Here is a 17,238-nt window from a genome sequence, read left to right on the forward strand (position 1 = left end):
GATAGGAAATATTAGATAGACAGACAGACTGCAGACAGACAGATAGATAGATAGATAGATAGATAGATAGATAGATAGATAGATAGATAGATAGATAGATAGATAGATAAAAACATCACTCTCAATATAATAAATTAGTTCAATAATAGATAGGAAATCATAGATGGATAGACAGACAGATAGATAGATAAAAACATCATTCTCAATATAATAAATGAATTCAATACAAATGTATTTCTTTATTCATCTGTTTAATTGATTTCATTTCTATAATTAGCCCACCCGAAAAATATAAATTCCGATTTATTCAAAAAGAAATGAAAGTCTTCAACAGCTTTGAATAAACTAAAGTATGATGAAATGATAACAGCAGTCATTATATTATTACAATAATAATCATAATTCAATAACCAGAATATCAACATTCATAACAAATCCAAAAACATTGGCAATACACTCTGACATACCACTCTTTCTATTAATATAATATATACAAAAAGAAATAAAATTCCCAAGTGTCTGCCCTTTTCACAAATGGAAATTTAGGGGCGGGGCTTATGGCTTGTCAAGAAAGATGACTGTGATTGGCTTATGGCTGACAAAGATCAACTGAAGTTTATTAGAAAGAGGCACATCATGGGAACTCCATTCATTTACAGGGGACAAAGAAGCGCTTACTTGCATGGAAGAGTTGCTAGGCAAGTAATGAGGGAATAAAGCATCAAGCCATATAAAAGGTCAGTATAGTAAAATGGGAACGTCTTCTCAAAAGAGCGACCTTCTAACAGCGATCCAAAAAAAACCCCTCATCTGATGCACGGCACCGCATTGAAATTGAAAGCAAGAGGAGATGCAAAAGCTGCAAAGATTAGCAGGTGACTTATGTCTGGAAAAGTTGATATATGCATACATACGGTAGGTATTAAGCCTAGGCTATATATTTATGTACAAGCATTGCTTGGTCACCCAGAACCTGTTACAAAACACCCCAATCAGTGAGAAAATGAGTGCAAGCTTTAGACTGGCAAACCACGTGGCGGACTCACGGCGACGCATCGTAGGTTTCAGACTGCGTACAATCAGCCTGAGCAAAAAGTGCTTCGAAGACATCCGTCGACGAGTCGCCAACATGAGTTTTAATTCCCACAAAGTTCTGTTATGCTTTTTCTTGTCCACATATTGAGAAAAAGGGAAATCGGTGTAAAAGAACACATTCTGTACACTGCATATACAAACATACCTTATGTACAAATACATATATATATATATATATTTATATTGTATAACCATACATCCAGTATATACACAAAAACTGTACACACACTGTATATACACACAGTCACCCACAACATTATTCGACCTGCATGATCTCTCAAAATTGATATTTTTGTCTAGTGGTGTAAAAAGGAAGCAGAGAAATGTCTGTGTTGCCCGGCAATGACATCCAAAGGAAATAAAGTTAAATTTAAAACAGCAACTTGGCTTCGCTTTTCAAAACTACCCACAAACGTTCGACCGCCAATTTTCTAAACAAGAGGATTCCACATCCAAACAGTGTCGTTCATAAAATCAAGAACTCCACAGCAAAACGAAAGAGAGTTAAAAAGTAAAAGAATCCATCTTTCTTTCACATACAAAGGAGTTGCCGAGGATCCGGGACGTAGCAAAATGCGGAGAGGGGGAGCAGGTAAAATAACAGGTTGTCGATACTTCTTTGCAAGGAGATTGTCACATAAATTCACGGATCTAAAAAGGATTATTTTCAGTTCTTGTCTCACATTACCAGCATGTAAATATGTGATTTCATCTGGGTGAGGTCCAGTCAAAGTAGTAGATAACTACCAGGAAACAAAAGTTCGGATACTTCCAGCCTCTAACCAAATCCGCTGAAGGACAAATCAGCGTCTCTTGAGAATAAAAGGCTGGGCATATTCTGTTTCCCCAAAATAAAAGACATGATTGAGACACAGGCAGGCATGACAGGTAGAGCTAATGAAGATCATAATGAGAAGAAGTAGAGGATTGTTCAATATCCTACATGTAGTTAGTAAAGAACCTAAAAAACAGCACCTTTGAGATTGATCTTATCCACAGAACCTCTCCAACTCTCTCAACGAACCACTTGCGCTGCATGCGACGTCATCTCTCGTACTGTTAAGAGGCACGCAGAAGCCATCTGACGGATGTTAAGCATCCCAAACTGCCATAACATCAAATTATATCAGAGAGAGGGCACGTCAGAGGAGGGGAACCTATTTTTTTTTTTCTTTGGATCGGCTCTGGCACTGAGTCTAAGCCTCAGTTTCCCCTCTGTCAACCAACCGAATCGCGTGACAGCACTCTGGAATTAAACATCGGCCAACCTGAAGAATGTCCTTGGTGAGGCCTCCAATTAGGTTCCAGATTGTCCTCCATGAAGCTTTGTGATTGGCTGGAGATGCAGGGAAAAGAGGAGGTGCTTGATGAGCTGCTGACCAATCACTGCTACTAATCTCAGAGAAGAAATGGACTAACTACCAAAACAGGCAGGTCAACTTAAAATGTGTTTTTTTTTTCCAGTTTGCAGTAAACTGTGAGGCAATTGAAAGTTTACCTGAGTCATTCGATTTTACGTCTGAGGTATATTCATGTCATGGCACATTTATCAGCCGATAACCCTGTTATCCCATTTCTCTCAACCGCTTTTGGGACATAAACAAAATTGCCTGTTGATTATTACTAAATGGTGTAGAAGTCACTTAAAGATAGCCCTCGAAGCTCTAAAAAGCTAAAATGGCAATCAGTCCATTCTCCTCTAGTGCCTTCCCAACCTTTAAATATTACAGTACAGCTCAGTGTTTTTATTGTGCAGTTATGATTAATGTTTCCTTGCTCTCATCTAGGCCTGCTGTATTGGTGTGGCTGTATTACATACAGAACTTGAGTAGTTTTTCAATGCAACAACAAGGCAATCAGCAATGAATTGGGTTACAAATGAATGACTTGTGTCAGAGAAGCCACGAGAATGTCTTGAGTCTGTAGAAACATGACAATGAACTGATTAATCGTAAAACAAACAATAAAACGAAAGCTGTAGTGAACGATGAGGTATACAATCAGTACCAGATGGCAGTGATACTTAAATGAAGAATTATAGCTAGCAATATTTCTGTACAGTACATACGATTTGATTATTTTACAAACCAAGTCAGTTATCTAACTAGATCTTTCCTAAATCTGTAGCTTTCCAGTTGCTCAAACAGTACGGTATGGCAAAGCCAAGGTCATGGGTTCGATTCCCAGAGAATGCATGAACTGATAAAATGTATACCTTGAATTCAGTTTGGATAAAAGCATCTGCCAAATGCATATATGTAAATGATTATTTGGTGCAAGTCCCTGTTTACTTTTTCAATGCACATTCTTGATCTTATTTTTTATGATGATTTGGTGCATGGTATTCTATATTAAAAACAGGGTTGTTTTCATAATCTTTTAACAAAAAATAACGTGCACCACCTCTTAAAAAAAACACACAAATCCATTTAAATTAAATTTTCAGCCACCAAAATCCACTATACCCATCAATACCTAAAAGTTCAAATTTATCAATTTTATACTCAAAAAACGTGTCACATAATGGATTAAAAATTGGTTGCTTTCAAGTTGACTTTCATGTTGAGTTTAAAATGTCTTTTAAGACAAAAAAAAAACCACAAACACACAAAGTTCTGCTTATTTGAAATATCAGCTCTCTTCGCATCATGCCATTTTGAGGAAAACGCATCAGTAGAAAAAAATGCCTTATGACCAAAACTGCATTCTGGCCTAGCATTTTGTTTTAAGAAAAAAGACAAAAGGTTTTTTGACCTGACAGAGATCACCTCACGCTGCGCACACACACACACACACACACACTGAAAGAAATCAAAATTGGCCTGTAAGGAGATGAATGGGAGGACGTAGACATACTGTATATGAACGGTTAGGACGATGACATAATGAGAGGTGGTGATGCAACACAGAGCAATGCTTTGTGAATCCATAGCACCAGTTAAATACACATAGGTTCTGAGATTGAGAAGAGAAAACATTGCACAAGTTCAGTCTAGTGAGGCAATTCAAAGACCACAAGCACTTTCCAGACATTGTCCACAAAAACCCGAGCCATGGTCGGATTCCCAAACTTGACATTTTCAGCATTACATTGAGGCAGAAGAACACATCAATCTCTCCTAAATGAGCAATCTCGAGAAGCGAGTGGAGTTTGCACAACCATTTCTGTAATTCTGCCATCCTTATTCTTGTGTTCGTTTGAAAACCCTGTCTAGAGATACAGAAAGGCACTAGGGAAGGCAGATGACAAGACAAAATCCCCAAGACAAAGCTGATGCGTGTTCGTGGGTCAAATTTCGATCTCTATACACTTCGAAACATACGTATACGTTTGTTTTTCCACCGTTCTTGGGATTTTTTTTTAACGCAATATGGGAGCTCAGTCAAAAACTTGGAAACTGAACCAAGCACTTTCCAGTGGTTTGGATGACGTGGTGGCAGAGGTACTGTACGTGCAAGGGGCTTTTAACTTTGATCCAAAGAAAAAGTGATGTCGGAATAACATATCGGATCCAATGGAGAGCCCTTTTGTTTTGGATGGTGCAAGTAATGTCCCGCCTCCCATTTGTCCTCAGTCTAATGTACAAAAAAAAAAACATCCTTATAATGCGGATGACAAAAGATGTGACTTTTTCTTCAGAATTCCTAAAAATGTTCTCAGATTTGGTCAACGTTGTAATTGACCTGCTCCCCCTCCAAACTTGCCCTCGATGCTGTTGCTGATTTTTCAGTTGCCGGGGAGCTCTCCGTTTGGCCGGAGTTGTGCGTGAGGAAGAGAACGAGGAGGGGGGGCTAACGGGAAGGACAAGATTCCATTCAGGGGGGATCGGGTGGAGGATTTGTCCGAGGGGGAGACTCCAACAAAGCCAGGAGTGCTGGTCATTTCTCCTCCAAAACTCACACCGGGGTCTGCTGAACCCAAGGCGGAAAGCTGCTTTTCCTAGCAAGACAGAGAGAGAGAGAGGAAAAGGGAGGAGAAGAAAGAGAGCAGGCGGAGGAGGAGGGATGGAAGGATGAAGATTCCACACACACACAAAAAAAAAGGCAAATGGAATGCAAAGGAGTTCCCATGACAAGTAGATCGATAGGGAAATGCAGAACAGGAAGATCAAAGGAAATAGAGGTCACAGAGAGAAAGAGAGATTTGAGGTGATGAGGGATTGGAAGAGCAGTAAAGGAGGAATAAAACAGGAGCATGAGTTGTACAGCAGAGGAATGAAATATTTCCATAAAAACGCTCAGGGAAAGAGGGATAGACACAAAAAAAGAGGAAGAGAGAGGGATGAGGAGGGAATTACAAATGCTGTTGATACACTTGTGCTCTTGTGAGGTTGCACTGCAGAAGACCAGAGTGGTTGTCAGTGACACTGAATGAATCAATATTGGATTTTTTTGGGTAAATATACCCAAAATGTGATTTTAAGTAAGAAGAGAAACTTATTTATTTATTATCAATTTTGCATTAAAGGGGTCATAACACACATTTTTTAGAGCCGTCAAATCGATTAATCTTGATGTGTGTGTGTGCGCGCACGTGTCTGTGTATATATACACAGATATATATATATATATATATGCATACATATATGTGTGTACACACACACACACACACACATATTATATAAACACAGACTTTTATGTTATATGTGATTAATCATGATTAATAGATTTTTTTTTCTTTTTTTTTCTTTTTCTTTTTTCGTTTTTGGTCCAAAAATATACGTTGGATCATTCAATTTTTCTCATGGAAGCATAAAAATAGATTACCAGTTATATGTAAAGTGGCAATAACGTCCCAAAGTTTACATTTATTTGTAAAAATTTGATGACTCATGATATGACCCCTACCACTGCACTCACTCCAGTGTCTGAGTGCAGTACAATAGACTTATACTGAGCATGCAACTGATGCAAAAGTGTGATCAACAGAAAAGAACAGGAAGTGAGAATGAATATTTATGTGGAATGTAGGTGCTTTTTGTTCTGCTATCACAAGCATATCTGGACTGTTGTGACAGTCTGCCTTGTGAAGATGTGCCTGACAGTGTTATGCAAGCTCAAATGACTAATTTTCAATCCATTTACTATCTTATAAATGTTTTATAGAAAGTAGTTTATATTTGTATTATATTGCATGATTATACAATTTTGATATTTTATATCAAAATGTACTTTTGATTTACAAAACAGTGTCAAATCCACTATTTAGAATTTCAGGGAGTTTCCACACTTGGTTTGACCTATTGCTCAACCTATTGCAAACTACACGCCGCCATTTTGAAGCGCATTCAACTTTGTAAAGTGGACGAGGGAAGTTAATTTCGACAGAACCTCGACCCCTCGATTTTATCCAAGGGAGTGTGTACACTTCAGGCAGATTCATAGACCACAATGCAACAAAATTGTGACGTCACAACAGACACTCACACTTAATTTATCCACAAGTGATCAAGGGCTTAGGGCGTTCCATTTAAACCCATTGCAAGGGTTTCACCAGCAGTGGGCACTTGTGCAACGTTAGCAAGGGAAGGGCATAAAAAAGTGGACTAAAATGCAGCCCTGGTTTCGTACCTGAATGAATTCGTGTTTTTGAATGAATCGTTTGAGTGAATGATTCAATGACTCCCTCGTAAGAAGCTTGCTTTGTGCATAAATTAATATGTGTTTTTGAACGAATTGGTAGAGAAAGATTCAGTGAATCACTCATAACACAGAAAACACAGTCACTTGTCGCCACCTACTGGTGTAACTGTATAACTTGCAGAAAGAGTCATGCTGAAAGCATTGCAAATGATATATCAGATTTTCTAAAATTTCTGAATATATATAATTTTTTTTTCAAACTAAAATATTTATGAAACACTTTGGCTAATATATTACAGGTCAGATATAGTATTTTATTTTTAACACTTTTTTAAAAATTCTATATTTACATTGGGCCCGCAATAGTTTCATAGCTAGTATATTATAATTGCTGGTTAAATTATATTGAACTTGGGTCCGCTCTACAAAAAAAGCATGAAAACAACCTCAAGCCCATTTCTGCCACACACACACAAAAAAAGGGATAGTTTGACTTTCAGATTTTTTTGTTATGTGTAGCTGGGCTAAGATTCTCATATAGTGGAGACACCATTTTTATTTTGCTCTTATCCTCTAATCTTACCTACAGAGGCACAGTGCAGTGCCAAAAGCAGCCTCAGCTCATTTTATATCTAAATCATGCTCAGTGTGTTTTTCATCAAGTTCAGTCCTTTTCAGTGAAATCTGGATTGGGGTGGAAACATTGGAGTTAAATCAACCTAAAGTTAAAGCTGAGGCTAATGCATGATAAACTCAACAAAACAACATGACAACAACATTTGGTGATAATATGCTTTACCATTCTAAATATACTCACCTGGTATTTGTGTTTGACTTCATTTTTACAAGAATTCTAAGTGAATGGCTCAACTTTAATAGGTTCTATGTTTTTAACACCAAGGAATTTGCTTTGGTTCCAGACTGTTACATTAGCGAAGTGGCTAGCTTTGCTAACATAAGTCAGTCTGACTCCGTTATGGTGCAATTTCTTTCTCTTCTCAATCAGAACCTAGTATTTGAGAATGAATATGGAATTAGTGTTGGGGAACGGAGGTTTGGAACTAGCTGCAACACTAAACAAAGACAAGTGATGACGACAACAGGAGTAAAGGGTGCATCTCTGTCAGAACTGAAACTCATACGACGGTCACTTTTGTCTGGAACCATTGCTTTTCTTTAGGTGGTCAAATCGAAGTCCTGGTTGAATTGGTCTGTCAGGTAATTTAGGTTCAAAAGAAAGGGTTAATACGTTCTGATGTGTTTCTACAGCTCTTTTGATGCAATCACATGCAGAAACCTTTAAAACATCATCTAAAGCAAACTAAATCATCAAATACATCGAGTAACACCACACACATTCACCTTTCACTTTCATCCAGCCTTTTACTTCACATGAACGTTGCATGTCTTAATTTACCCAAAATAAACTGTGTAAAAAATGAGTTATTAATGCAACCATGAACAATACATTTCTATGCAACAAACTACACCACTTAATGCACAAATGTCTACACAAATACTTCTACTGTAAACCACCAGAAGCGCTCTAAACACCGCAACAGAAGCATGAACACCTACACACATTCACACTCATCCGGGTTCTCATGCACGCTGATAACCCACCCCTGACTCCTGTCAGGGCGGCACGGAGAAAGATACGGAGATTTCCCAGAAATCATCATCATCTGTTTCAAAGTGCAATGGTGATGATGTAGATAGAATGGACATGATGACAAGTCCTTCGCCTTGCACTGAGCCATATGCCCTGCTCACCTCTATTTTATGTCAGATTATGCTGAAATTGTGGCATTTTGTATGGATGTGAGGTGAAACCTCCTGCAAAACAAACAAACAAGCTCCTAAAAATGACAGCATCTCTATGAAGCTATGAATGGTAGCAAAAATGATTTTCAGGATACTCAGCATTTGATAATGCACTTGTATCCAAATGATGTCATTACATTCATCAATCTGGCGTAGTTTTAATGTTTTTTGTTGTTGTTGTTGTTGTTGTTTTCTGCAGTATGCAGAAGTAATAAAAACTAGCTGATGCATTAATTTCCATTAAACTAATTGTAATGTAATTTGTTACTTTTTGTAGGAATAATGCAGTTAACACAGTACTGTTTTTTTCAGGATCTATCTATCTATCTATCTATCTATCTATCTATCTATCTATCTATCTATCTATACATCTGTCTGTCTGTCTATCTATCTATCTATCTATCTGTCTGTCTGTCTGTCTGTCTGTCTGTCTGTCTGTCTGTCTGTCTATCTATCTATCTATCTATCTATCTATCTATCTATCTATCTATCTGTGTCTATCTATCTATCTATCTATCTATCTATCTATCTATCTATCTATCTATCTATCTATCTATCCATACATCTGTTTGTTTATCTGTCTGTCTGTCTGTCTGTCTGTCTGTCTATCTATCTATCTATCTATCTATCTATCTATCTATCTATCTATCTATCTATCTATCTATCTATCTATCTATCTATCTATCTATCCATACATCTGTCTGTCTGTCTGTCTGTCTATCTATCTATCTATCTATCTATCTATCTATCTATCTATCTATCTATCTATCTATCTATCTATCTATCCATACATCTGTTTGTCTGTCTGTCTGTCTGTCTGTCTGTCTATCTATCTATCTATCTATCTATCTATCTATCTATCTATCTATCTATCTATACATCTGTTTGTTTATCTGTCTGTCTGTCTGTCTGTCTGTCTATCTATCTATCTATCTATCTGTCTGTCTGTCTGTCTATCTATCTATCTATCTATCTATCTGTCTATCTGTCTATCTATCTATCTATCTATCTATCTATCTATCTATCTATCTATCTATCTATCTATCTATCTATCCATACATCTGTTTGTTTATCTGTCTGTCTGTCTGTCTGTCTGTCTATCTATCTATCTATCCATACATCTGTCTGTCTGTCTGTCTGTCTGTCTGTCTATCTATCTATCTATCTATCTATCTATCTATCTATCTATCTATCTATCTATCTATCTATCTATCTATCTATCTATCCATACATCTGTCTGTTTATCTGTCTGTCTGTCTGTCTGTATGTCTATCTATCTATCTATCTATCTATCTATCTATCTATCTATCTATCTATCTATCTATCTATCTATCTATCTATCTATCTATCTATCTATCACAAGACTCAACTTTTAATCATCAAATCTCTTTTCAAACTCCACAGACTACATAAGGCCTACATAAAATATGGCTTTTTTCAGATTTTGTCAAGCCAACATTTCTAGTATAATTAACTCTAGAATAAAGAAAGTAGAGGTGCATATGACTTTGTGCAGGCGAGGTGTAGTGTGTGTGTGTGTGTGTGTGTGTGTGTGTGTGTGTACAGTATCTGTGTGGACAAGTCCAGTGTACATACGGTGGATGTGGGAGGAGACAGAGGTGGAGTGGGCGGGTCACAGTCATTGATTCATTACCTTTGCATTCGCAGTGGGACGGGTGCAAGGCGGGGCTGCACTAGGATGGACTGCCGCCTCCCCTAAGAGAAATCACCGTATCTCATCAACACACAGGAGAGGACAGAGAGGTGTGTATGTGAGGGTGTGGGCCTGTGCACAGCAGGCAAAGGGAGTGTGTGTCCGTGAGACGGGATCGGCATGCATGTGGACATACGCACACACGCACACAAAAACGCACACAAATTCCCAGACAAACATTTAAATGTCCACCAAATTACACATACATACCTCAGCTCACCACAAAGTAAAAGGCAAACAAAGCTCTAAATGCCATGTTGGTCATCTTTATTATTTTGCAGCCAACATGCAGCTACAAGAAAAATAAAACTCTTCTCTACAAAATTCCACAGAATTATTCCTCAGCTCTTAAAATCCTAATCATTTGCGAACAGGGACATGCTACTGGCTCAATGCACCTGACATAATAAAAGTGGAGGGGGAAAAAACAGCCGAACAGAAACAAACACAGCGTGTGAACGTCTGCCAAGCACATGAGCAAACACAGAACTGACAGAGACGCATCATTAAAAACTACGGGACAAAACCAGGGCACTTTACAAACACAAACTTCTCTCTTGCTGAAATCAGAGTGGCTTTGGAAGAGCTTTTATAATAATTTAAAAAAGGAAGCTATTTTATTACAATTGTTTATTATTAAGTGAATAGAAACAAATAATTAATTGTAACTTTAAAAATAACTTTTTTACCTAATATTAAGAAAATTAATGATATTAAATTAATTATTATTATAAATTAATTGATATTAAAGTCACCATGAAATCTAAATCAGCAATTTTTATCATAAATGATTTATCCATGAATTGTTTGTTTTTTTTTAATTCATATGACCTTGAAATCACCTCTTTAATCAAAATAACTGCCCTCCCTCTCTCAGCCAAATCTCTTCTCTTCTCTGATGATGTGTTTACTGGCGCGAGGGCGGGACAACCTGTCACTCACATGAGATCGACCAATAGCAAACCACAACCAATCAATTCCCAGTGTTTGAAAGGCAGCTTCACTTGGATATACATCATAATACGGAAGAAAAGACTATTGCAACTTACGTTTCATGCAGATTTCCTAATCATCAGTTTGTTATAAGGCCCAGATGTAGCTAATCTGCAAACTTTTTTTAACCAACCACATTTAGGTGATTTAAACGTTAAAACATGTTAAATGAATGTTAAAAGGATGTTTCCTTCAGGAACCCTGCAGTTGCATCTCTTGCAGACGTCCACCTGAGCTTCATCTAATAGATGCTTTCTTTCACACACTAATTGTATTCTTCAGGAGAATCTATGCTGACTGTGCTGAACTTTCGTCTGAGGTTCTGTCCATTCAGCAGTTTCCCTGATCCCTGAGTTATACGTGCAGCTCATACTCAACTCCCTCGTTTTATCTTATCTTATCTCATCAGAAACAGGATTATTGATTTTCTTCTTTTCAAAGTCACATTGGAAGTTGATTTAAAGACAGCTGGAGCTTTGGATCAGAGAAGTCGAGTGAGGTGTGTGCACAGACTGGAACTGCTGAGAATTTGGTGTTTGTTGTAACATAGAGTACAGCGATGCACCATTTATGAGAAATCAAAGCATAAAAAAGAAGCGAGGGATGACACATGGAAAGAAACATGAAGCATTTGACATCCCTACTGGAGGTACTAATGCTTAACTAAACATTTCTCCACTCGAGGTCAGGCAACACTGAGCAAATAATGATACAAAAATTCAATAATTATGCAAAACGTATTTTTGGATCTATCTCATTGGAAACATTTCTATAATACCTTAAAATAAGATTAAATGGAGAGCAAAATGTTTCTCATAAGACCCCAATGATCAAAAGAGAGTTTCAGAAGAGATCTCAGCCTTGTCTCAAACTGTGCTCAGATTTGTCAAGATATCAAAATAAATAGATATCTGCGTTCAAATCGAAGAGATCCCAGTATGAACTCAAACATTTATCATCAAGAGCAAGTGATCTGACACACTACATTAATGTATAGCTTTATATAATTTTGGTTTGATAACAATGTCTCATTGGTTTCTATTTGTTTTTTCTTCTTTGTAATTTAGGTGAACCATCTTAATAATTATTACTTAAATGAAACAATAAAGAACTCTATTCAAGGGGTAATGTCTTGAATATTTGTATTATTATATTTTTATCTCCCTGAAATCCCCTTTTTAATGTAAACTACTGTTCAAAAGTTTGGGGTCAGTAAGATTTTCTTAAAGAAATTAATACTTATATTCGGCAAATATGCATTAAATTGATCAAAAGTGACAGTAAAGACATTTATAATGCTACAAAAGATTTCCATTTCAAATAAATGCTGTTCTTTTGAACTTTCTATTCATGAAAGAATTCTGAAAGAAAAAAAAATATCACGATTTCAACAAAAATATTAAGCAGCTGTTAAGCAAACTGTTTTCAACATTGATGATAATAAGAAATGTTCATATTAGAATGATTTCTGAAGGATCATGTGACACTGAAGACTGGAGTAATGATGCTGAAAAATTTTGCTTTGCATCACAGGAATAAATTACATTTATAAAATATATTTAAATAGAAAATAGTTATTTAAAATTGTAATAATATTTCACAATATTACTATTTTTACTGTGTTTTTGATCAAATAAATGCAGCCTTGGTGAGCAGAAGAGACTTTTGAACAGTAGTGTAGTTATATAAGACGTCATGGGTGATTAAATGTTTAAAATTTTGGGCTAATGACATTATTTTTATTTATTTTTTGCACAAAGCTACAATATGTTTCCATAGAACAAAAAAAATTCAGATCAATTGATACTTTTGCCCCAGTTTCACAGACAAGGCTTACGTCTCGTCCCAAGTTTTAACTGAAAGCAACTTGCACTAAATATCTTCAAATATGTCAGTGCCATTGTTTTGTCTCAAGATACACACCAGTAATGTGTTTTTTTTTCTAAGGCATGAATATAAAAGTAACCTAAATGTCTTAATTGAACTAAGGCCTAATCCTGGCTTAATCCAAGCCCTGTCTTTGAAGCCGGGGCTAAGTGTCCTGAGCTTAGAAAAAGATAAACATCTGATCAGTAAAGTCCAGCGTTTAGCATCAGGATGTTTCCTTCAGTGCTGCTCTTCCTCAAGTGGATCAAATCTGAGATCTGCAAGTGCTGGCCTACTGAATGTAACACGGCAGTCCTGTAAAGCGTTCAGACAGGCAGAGCAAACAAGCAAAGACACATTCCAGCGTGGACGTAGAGGGACAGACACGCAAACAACGGACAGAACGGTCCAGGAGATATTCACAGAGAAAAAGAATAAGAAGACAGACCTGGTCTGCGAATATCCTGGGTTTTTGCTCAGGCACCACCCCTACCCTCAGCTCGTCTTCCACAGCCATGAGTCTTCATGGAAAACAAGAAAGCGAGGGAGAAAGAAAGAGTGAAAGAGGGAGACATTATTAGTTCCAAAGCACACAGACATTATTGAGATCAGACAATCAACAATAAGTGTTCTTCTGCCACAAATATCAGATCAGCATGCTTTGATTGTGGGATAAATAGAATTAGTTTGCTTTGAAATGGCTTTTGGTCCAATCTGGAAAGCATACTGTAGAAAAAAAATCAACCATATTATATCATGATGATATATTTCCATCATCCCATGGGAATAAGTGAGCTGATAAATGAAAATGGGCCACGTTGTATGGCTTCTAACGACGGCTGCCGCTCTTACTGGCAGCTTATTTCAGAAATTACACGCCATTGAAGTGGCCGCCAGCGCGCATCAAAGCGACGTTCGGTTTCACACACAAAAACAGGGATGTTTTCATATCTCCACGTGAACATTTCCTCTCGGGATATCACATCAGATGCTGTTTTTAGGCACAAGTGGGAGCCAAACGAAGCACTTTAATGGGCAGGATAGTGGTGTGATTATCAAGTGAATGACGGCTTTCTAAGGAATGATGTTTGGTTTGATTTATGTTGACAAGACGACACGAGTACATGACGGTACATGTGATATTAATAAGATGCATCTGGGTCAAATATGAAAAGTTTCATTGGATAGGTATCATTGTGCCAGTTTAGGGGACACAAGTAAACTGATATGAAATAGTCATGAAAGATACATTAATTCATTGCAGAAAAAGGCCTGTTCACACCAAGGATGATAACTATAAAGATAGTTTTACAAATCATTCTAAATATAAAAGAATAGGAGAGTCTGCACCACAACTAGCCAATAACGATAACGGCACAGAGAAATAATATTTTTTTTAGTTGATGAACGATAAAGACATTGACAACCAATCAGAATCCATCCTGCCAAAAGAGCTCGAGCATTTAAAGCGACAGACGACAAAACTGCAGAATGTGCTTTAATAAACAGAATGATATCGTGCATTGGTGTGGACGGTAACATAGTTATTGTTATAGTTATCTGTCTTGGTGTGAACGGGCCTTAACTTAGTCTTTAGCATTTATTCTAATAAATAATGAATTCCACAGTTTAGGTTTAAAACAATATGATTGGATATTTTATTACATTTATAAATGTACATATATTATATTGCTTGTACAAAATTCAAATTCAAATGCAAAAGTAAAAACAAAAACAAAAAACAAATTTAGTGCTTCAAGATTTCTTAAAAAGACAGAAGCATCCAATTTATTAAAGATATGCTCAAGCCTGTTTTATATTCAACAATGTGATTGTTTATTAACAAAGATCAGACAAAAGGTCATGGGGTCAGACACATTTCACAAGCAGAGGTCAGAAGGGTCACGAGAGGGAATCATTAATAAACCTTCATTGTGCTATTTTTCATCGCTACAGTTATCAAGGTATATTTATTGCACACAGTTTGGCTACAAGAGTTATGAATATATATCATCTCGTATACAGAATATATATGATTCTATGCTCTATATTTCTGCTTTTAAAAGAATTTATAAGGAAGCAATGTCTGTTATTCTTTTCTAACAGTATTAGATTATTTAATACACTCATTTTTATACATCAATTTAATATATGAAAGTCTAACAATGGAAAACAAAAAAGGCTAAAAAGGCTTATTTCAGTGCAAACATTCCATATTATTCCAAATGATTATTTATATCAACATCACATTACAAAAGAGATTTTCTAAAAATTCATTTCAGTTCTAAATTAATTAACTCTTTATGTTTCCTGATCTATAATTAATATCTCTATGTTTATTTCACAAACAGCACCACACAAAATAATATATTCATAAGCATGACAACTCACTTACCTCATGTTTAATATGTTATACTGTATTTTCTTGCTATTTTACACTGAACATAATACCAAAGCACACTCACCAAACTGTGTTCATATTTATCTATGAGGGTGAAAACAAATCCAGGTCAAATTTCACCATTAAAAAAAAAAAGAAGAAGATTATAATTTGCATAAAGAATTAAACTTGTTTTGTATTTTGCATTATGACTTTAAAAAAATAAATAAATTAAAAGCAGCATAAATTTAAGGCAGTGCAATGATATACAAACACAATTTTCTATTGGTTATAGACTGAAACATGACCTGGAACAGGTTTTGTGAGAATTAAGTCATGAGTTTGAATATTAGGAATCATACTGTATATGAGGCTTTTGTTTGAATATAAGCAAACACAAGCCTCTTTCTGAAGCTTGGAAATATCTGCTTTTATTGCATATTTCAAAATGAATGATCAAAACACTGAAACCTGAACAACTGAAATCCAAATGTGATGAGGAGTGGTTGACACAAGAGATCGCTGTTTTCGTGATAGCACATAGAGATATGGAAAACATGAACATCTGAAATATGATCTATTTTGATGAGTAAGACACTTTCATCACACAGTATGTTATAGAACACAGTGAAGAGAGAAGTGCAGCAGAGCACATGTGCAGGTCGATCAGGAAGCGATTCTGTGTATTTTCAAGATGATTTGCTACAATTAATGATGGTTATTTGGAAGAAAAATCCCCTGCACCATTTTTGTTTCAAGACAAATAAGCAGAAGCCAAATAAAGGCTTGTCTAAATACTCTATTATTGCAGCTATGCAGTTTTTACACTCATTAAAGGATCAAATCACCCTAATGAATGAAAATGTCATCATCATTTACACACCCTCATCTCGTTCTTAAACCCTTCTTTTTTCAGTTGAACACAAAAGTTGATGGTTACTTGGTGCTTTTATGGTGTTTTTGTCCTCTTTGGAGCTTGTGTGAAGATTAAAATCTCCTTTTGTGTTCAATTGAAAAGTTAACAACAGTATACAGGTTTGCAACGACATGAGGGATAAATAAATAACCACAGCATTTCTATTAATGGATGAATGATCCTTGTAAGAGCTTTAGAAAACAGTGATTTTTCTTTCTTTAAACATTAGCAATTCATAAAGCAATTTCTTTTCAGCTTAAGCACAATTTATGACACTTTGTCCATGTCAAACTTGTTTCCTCGGACGGCAGTGCTTAAAAATGACAAGTACATTAACAATACTGCACACATACGACTGCCTCAATTACAAACACATCCTGATATGATCAGTTATGATTATGATGATTTCTGGAGATCATTCCATAAAGGTATTGCACTAATACACGCCAAGGAAGGAAGAGACGATGATTTATATTTGTATGCCCTTTTGGGAGTAAGAACCCTGGTCTCCCTTCACCATCTGAGTGTCTTCACTCCATGTCTTCATTCCTAGAATTGGATTGAAATAGCAATATACTCTGTGACACAAAATATGCAGTAAATGCTGCATTACAGGAAGTTACATCATCATTTCATCAACCAATGGCTGGGGTGATGTCATTTCTTAAGAGTGAAGCAAAATATTGGCAGATGTGTCTCTGTAGATTCACAAAGCCGCAAAGAATCCAAATAACAGGGTCATAAAAAAGATGAAATGAAACAAAAATAACAACAGGAAGGAAATAAACCCAGTTCATCAATTAAAAAGCAGCTTTGTGACTACACACATCACGGCAATTACAAGACTGAGAAGTCCAAGAGTAAAGA

At 36.3% G+C, this 17,238-nt stretch overlaps 1 protein-coding gene across 1 annotated transcript in view; it reads right to left on the reverse strand.

The window, feature by feature from the left end:
- Nucleotides 1-237: 237 nt before the first annotated feature.
- Nucleotides 238-17,238, reverse strand: part of syngap1b (synaptic Ras GTPase activating protein 1b) — a 131,507-nt gene continuing 114,506 nt past the window's right edge. The window contains 3 exon segments of the mRNA XM_084088019.1: nt 238-4,824; nt 4,826-5,035; nt 13,524-13,596. Of these exon segments, the coding sequence (XP_083944145.1) occupies nt 4,753-4,824; nt 4,826-5,035; nt 13,524-13,596 (355 nt within the window). The 3' untranslated portion in view covers nt 238-4,752.

This window comes from Abramis brama (assembly GCF_963993115.1).
Source record: "Abramis brama genome assembly, chromosome: 17".
Taxonomy (NCBI): domain Eukaryota; kingdom Metazoa; phylum Chordata; class Actinopteri; order Cypriniformes; family Leuciscidae; genus Abramis; species Abramis brama.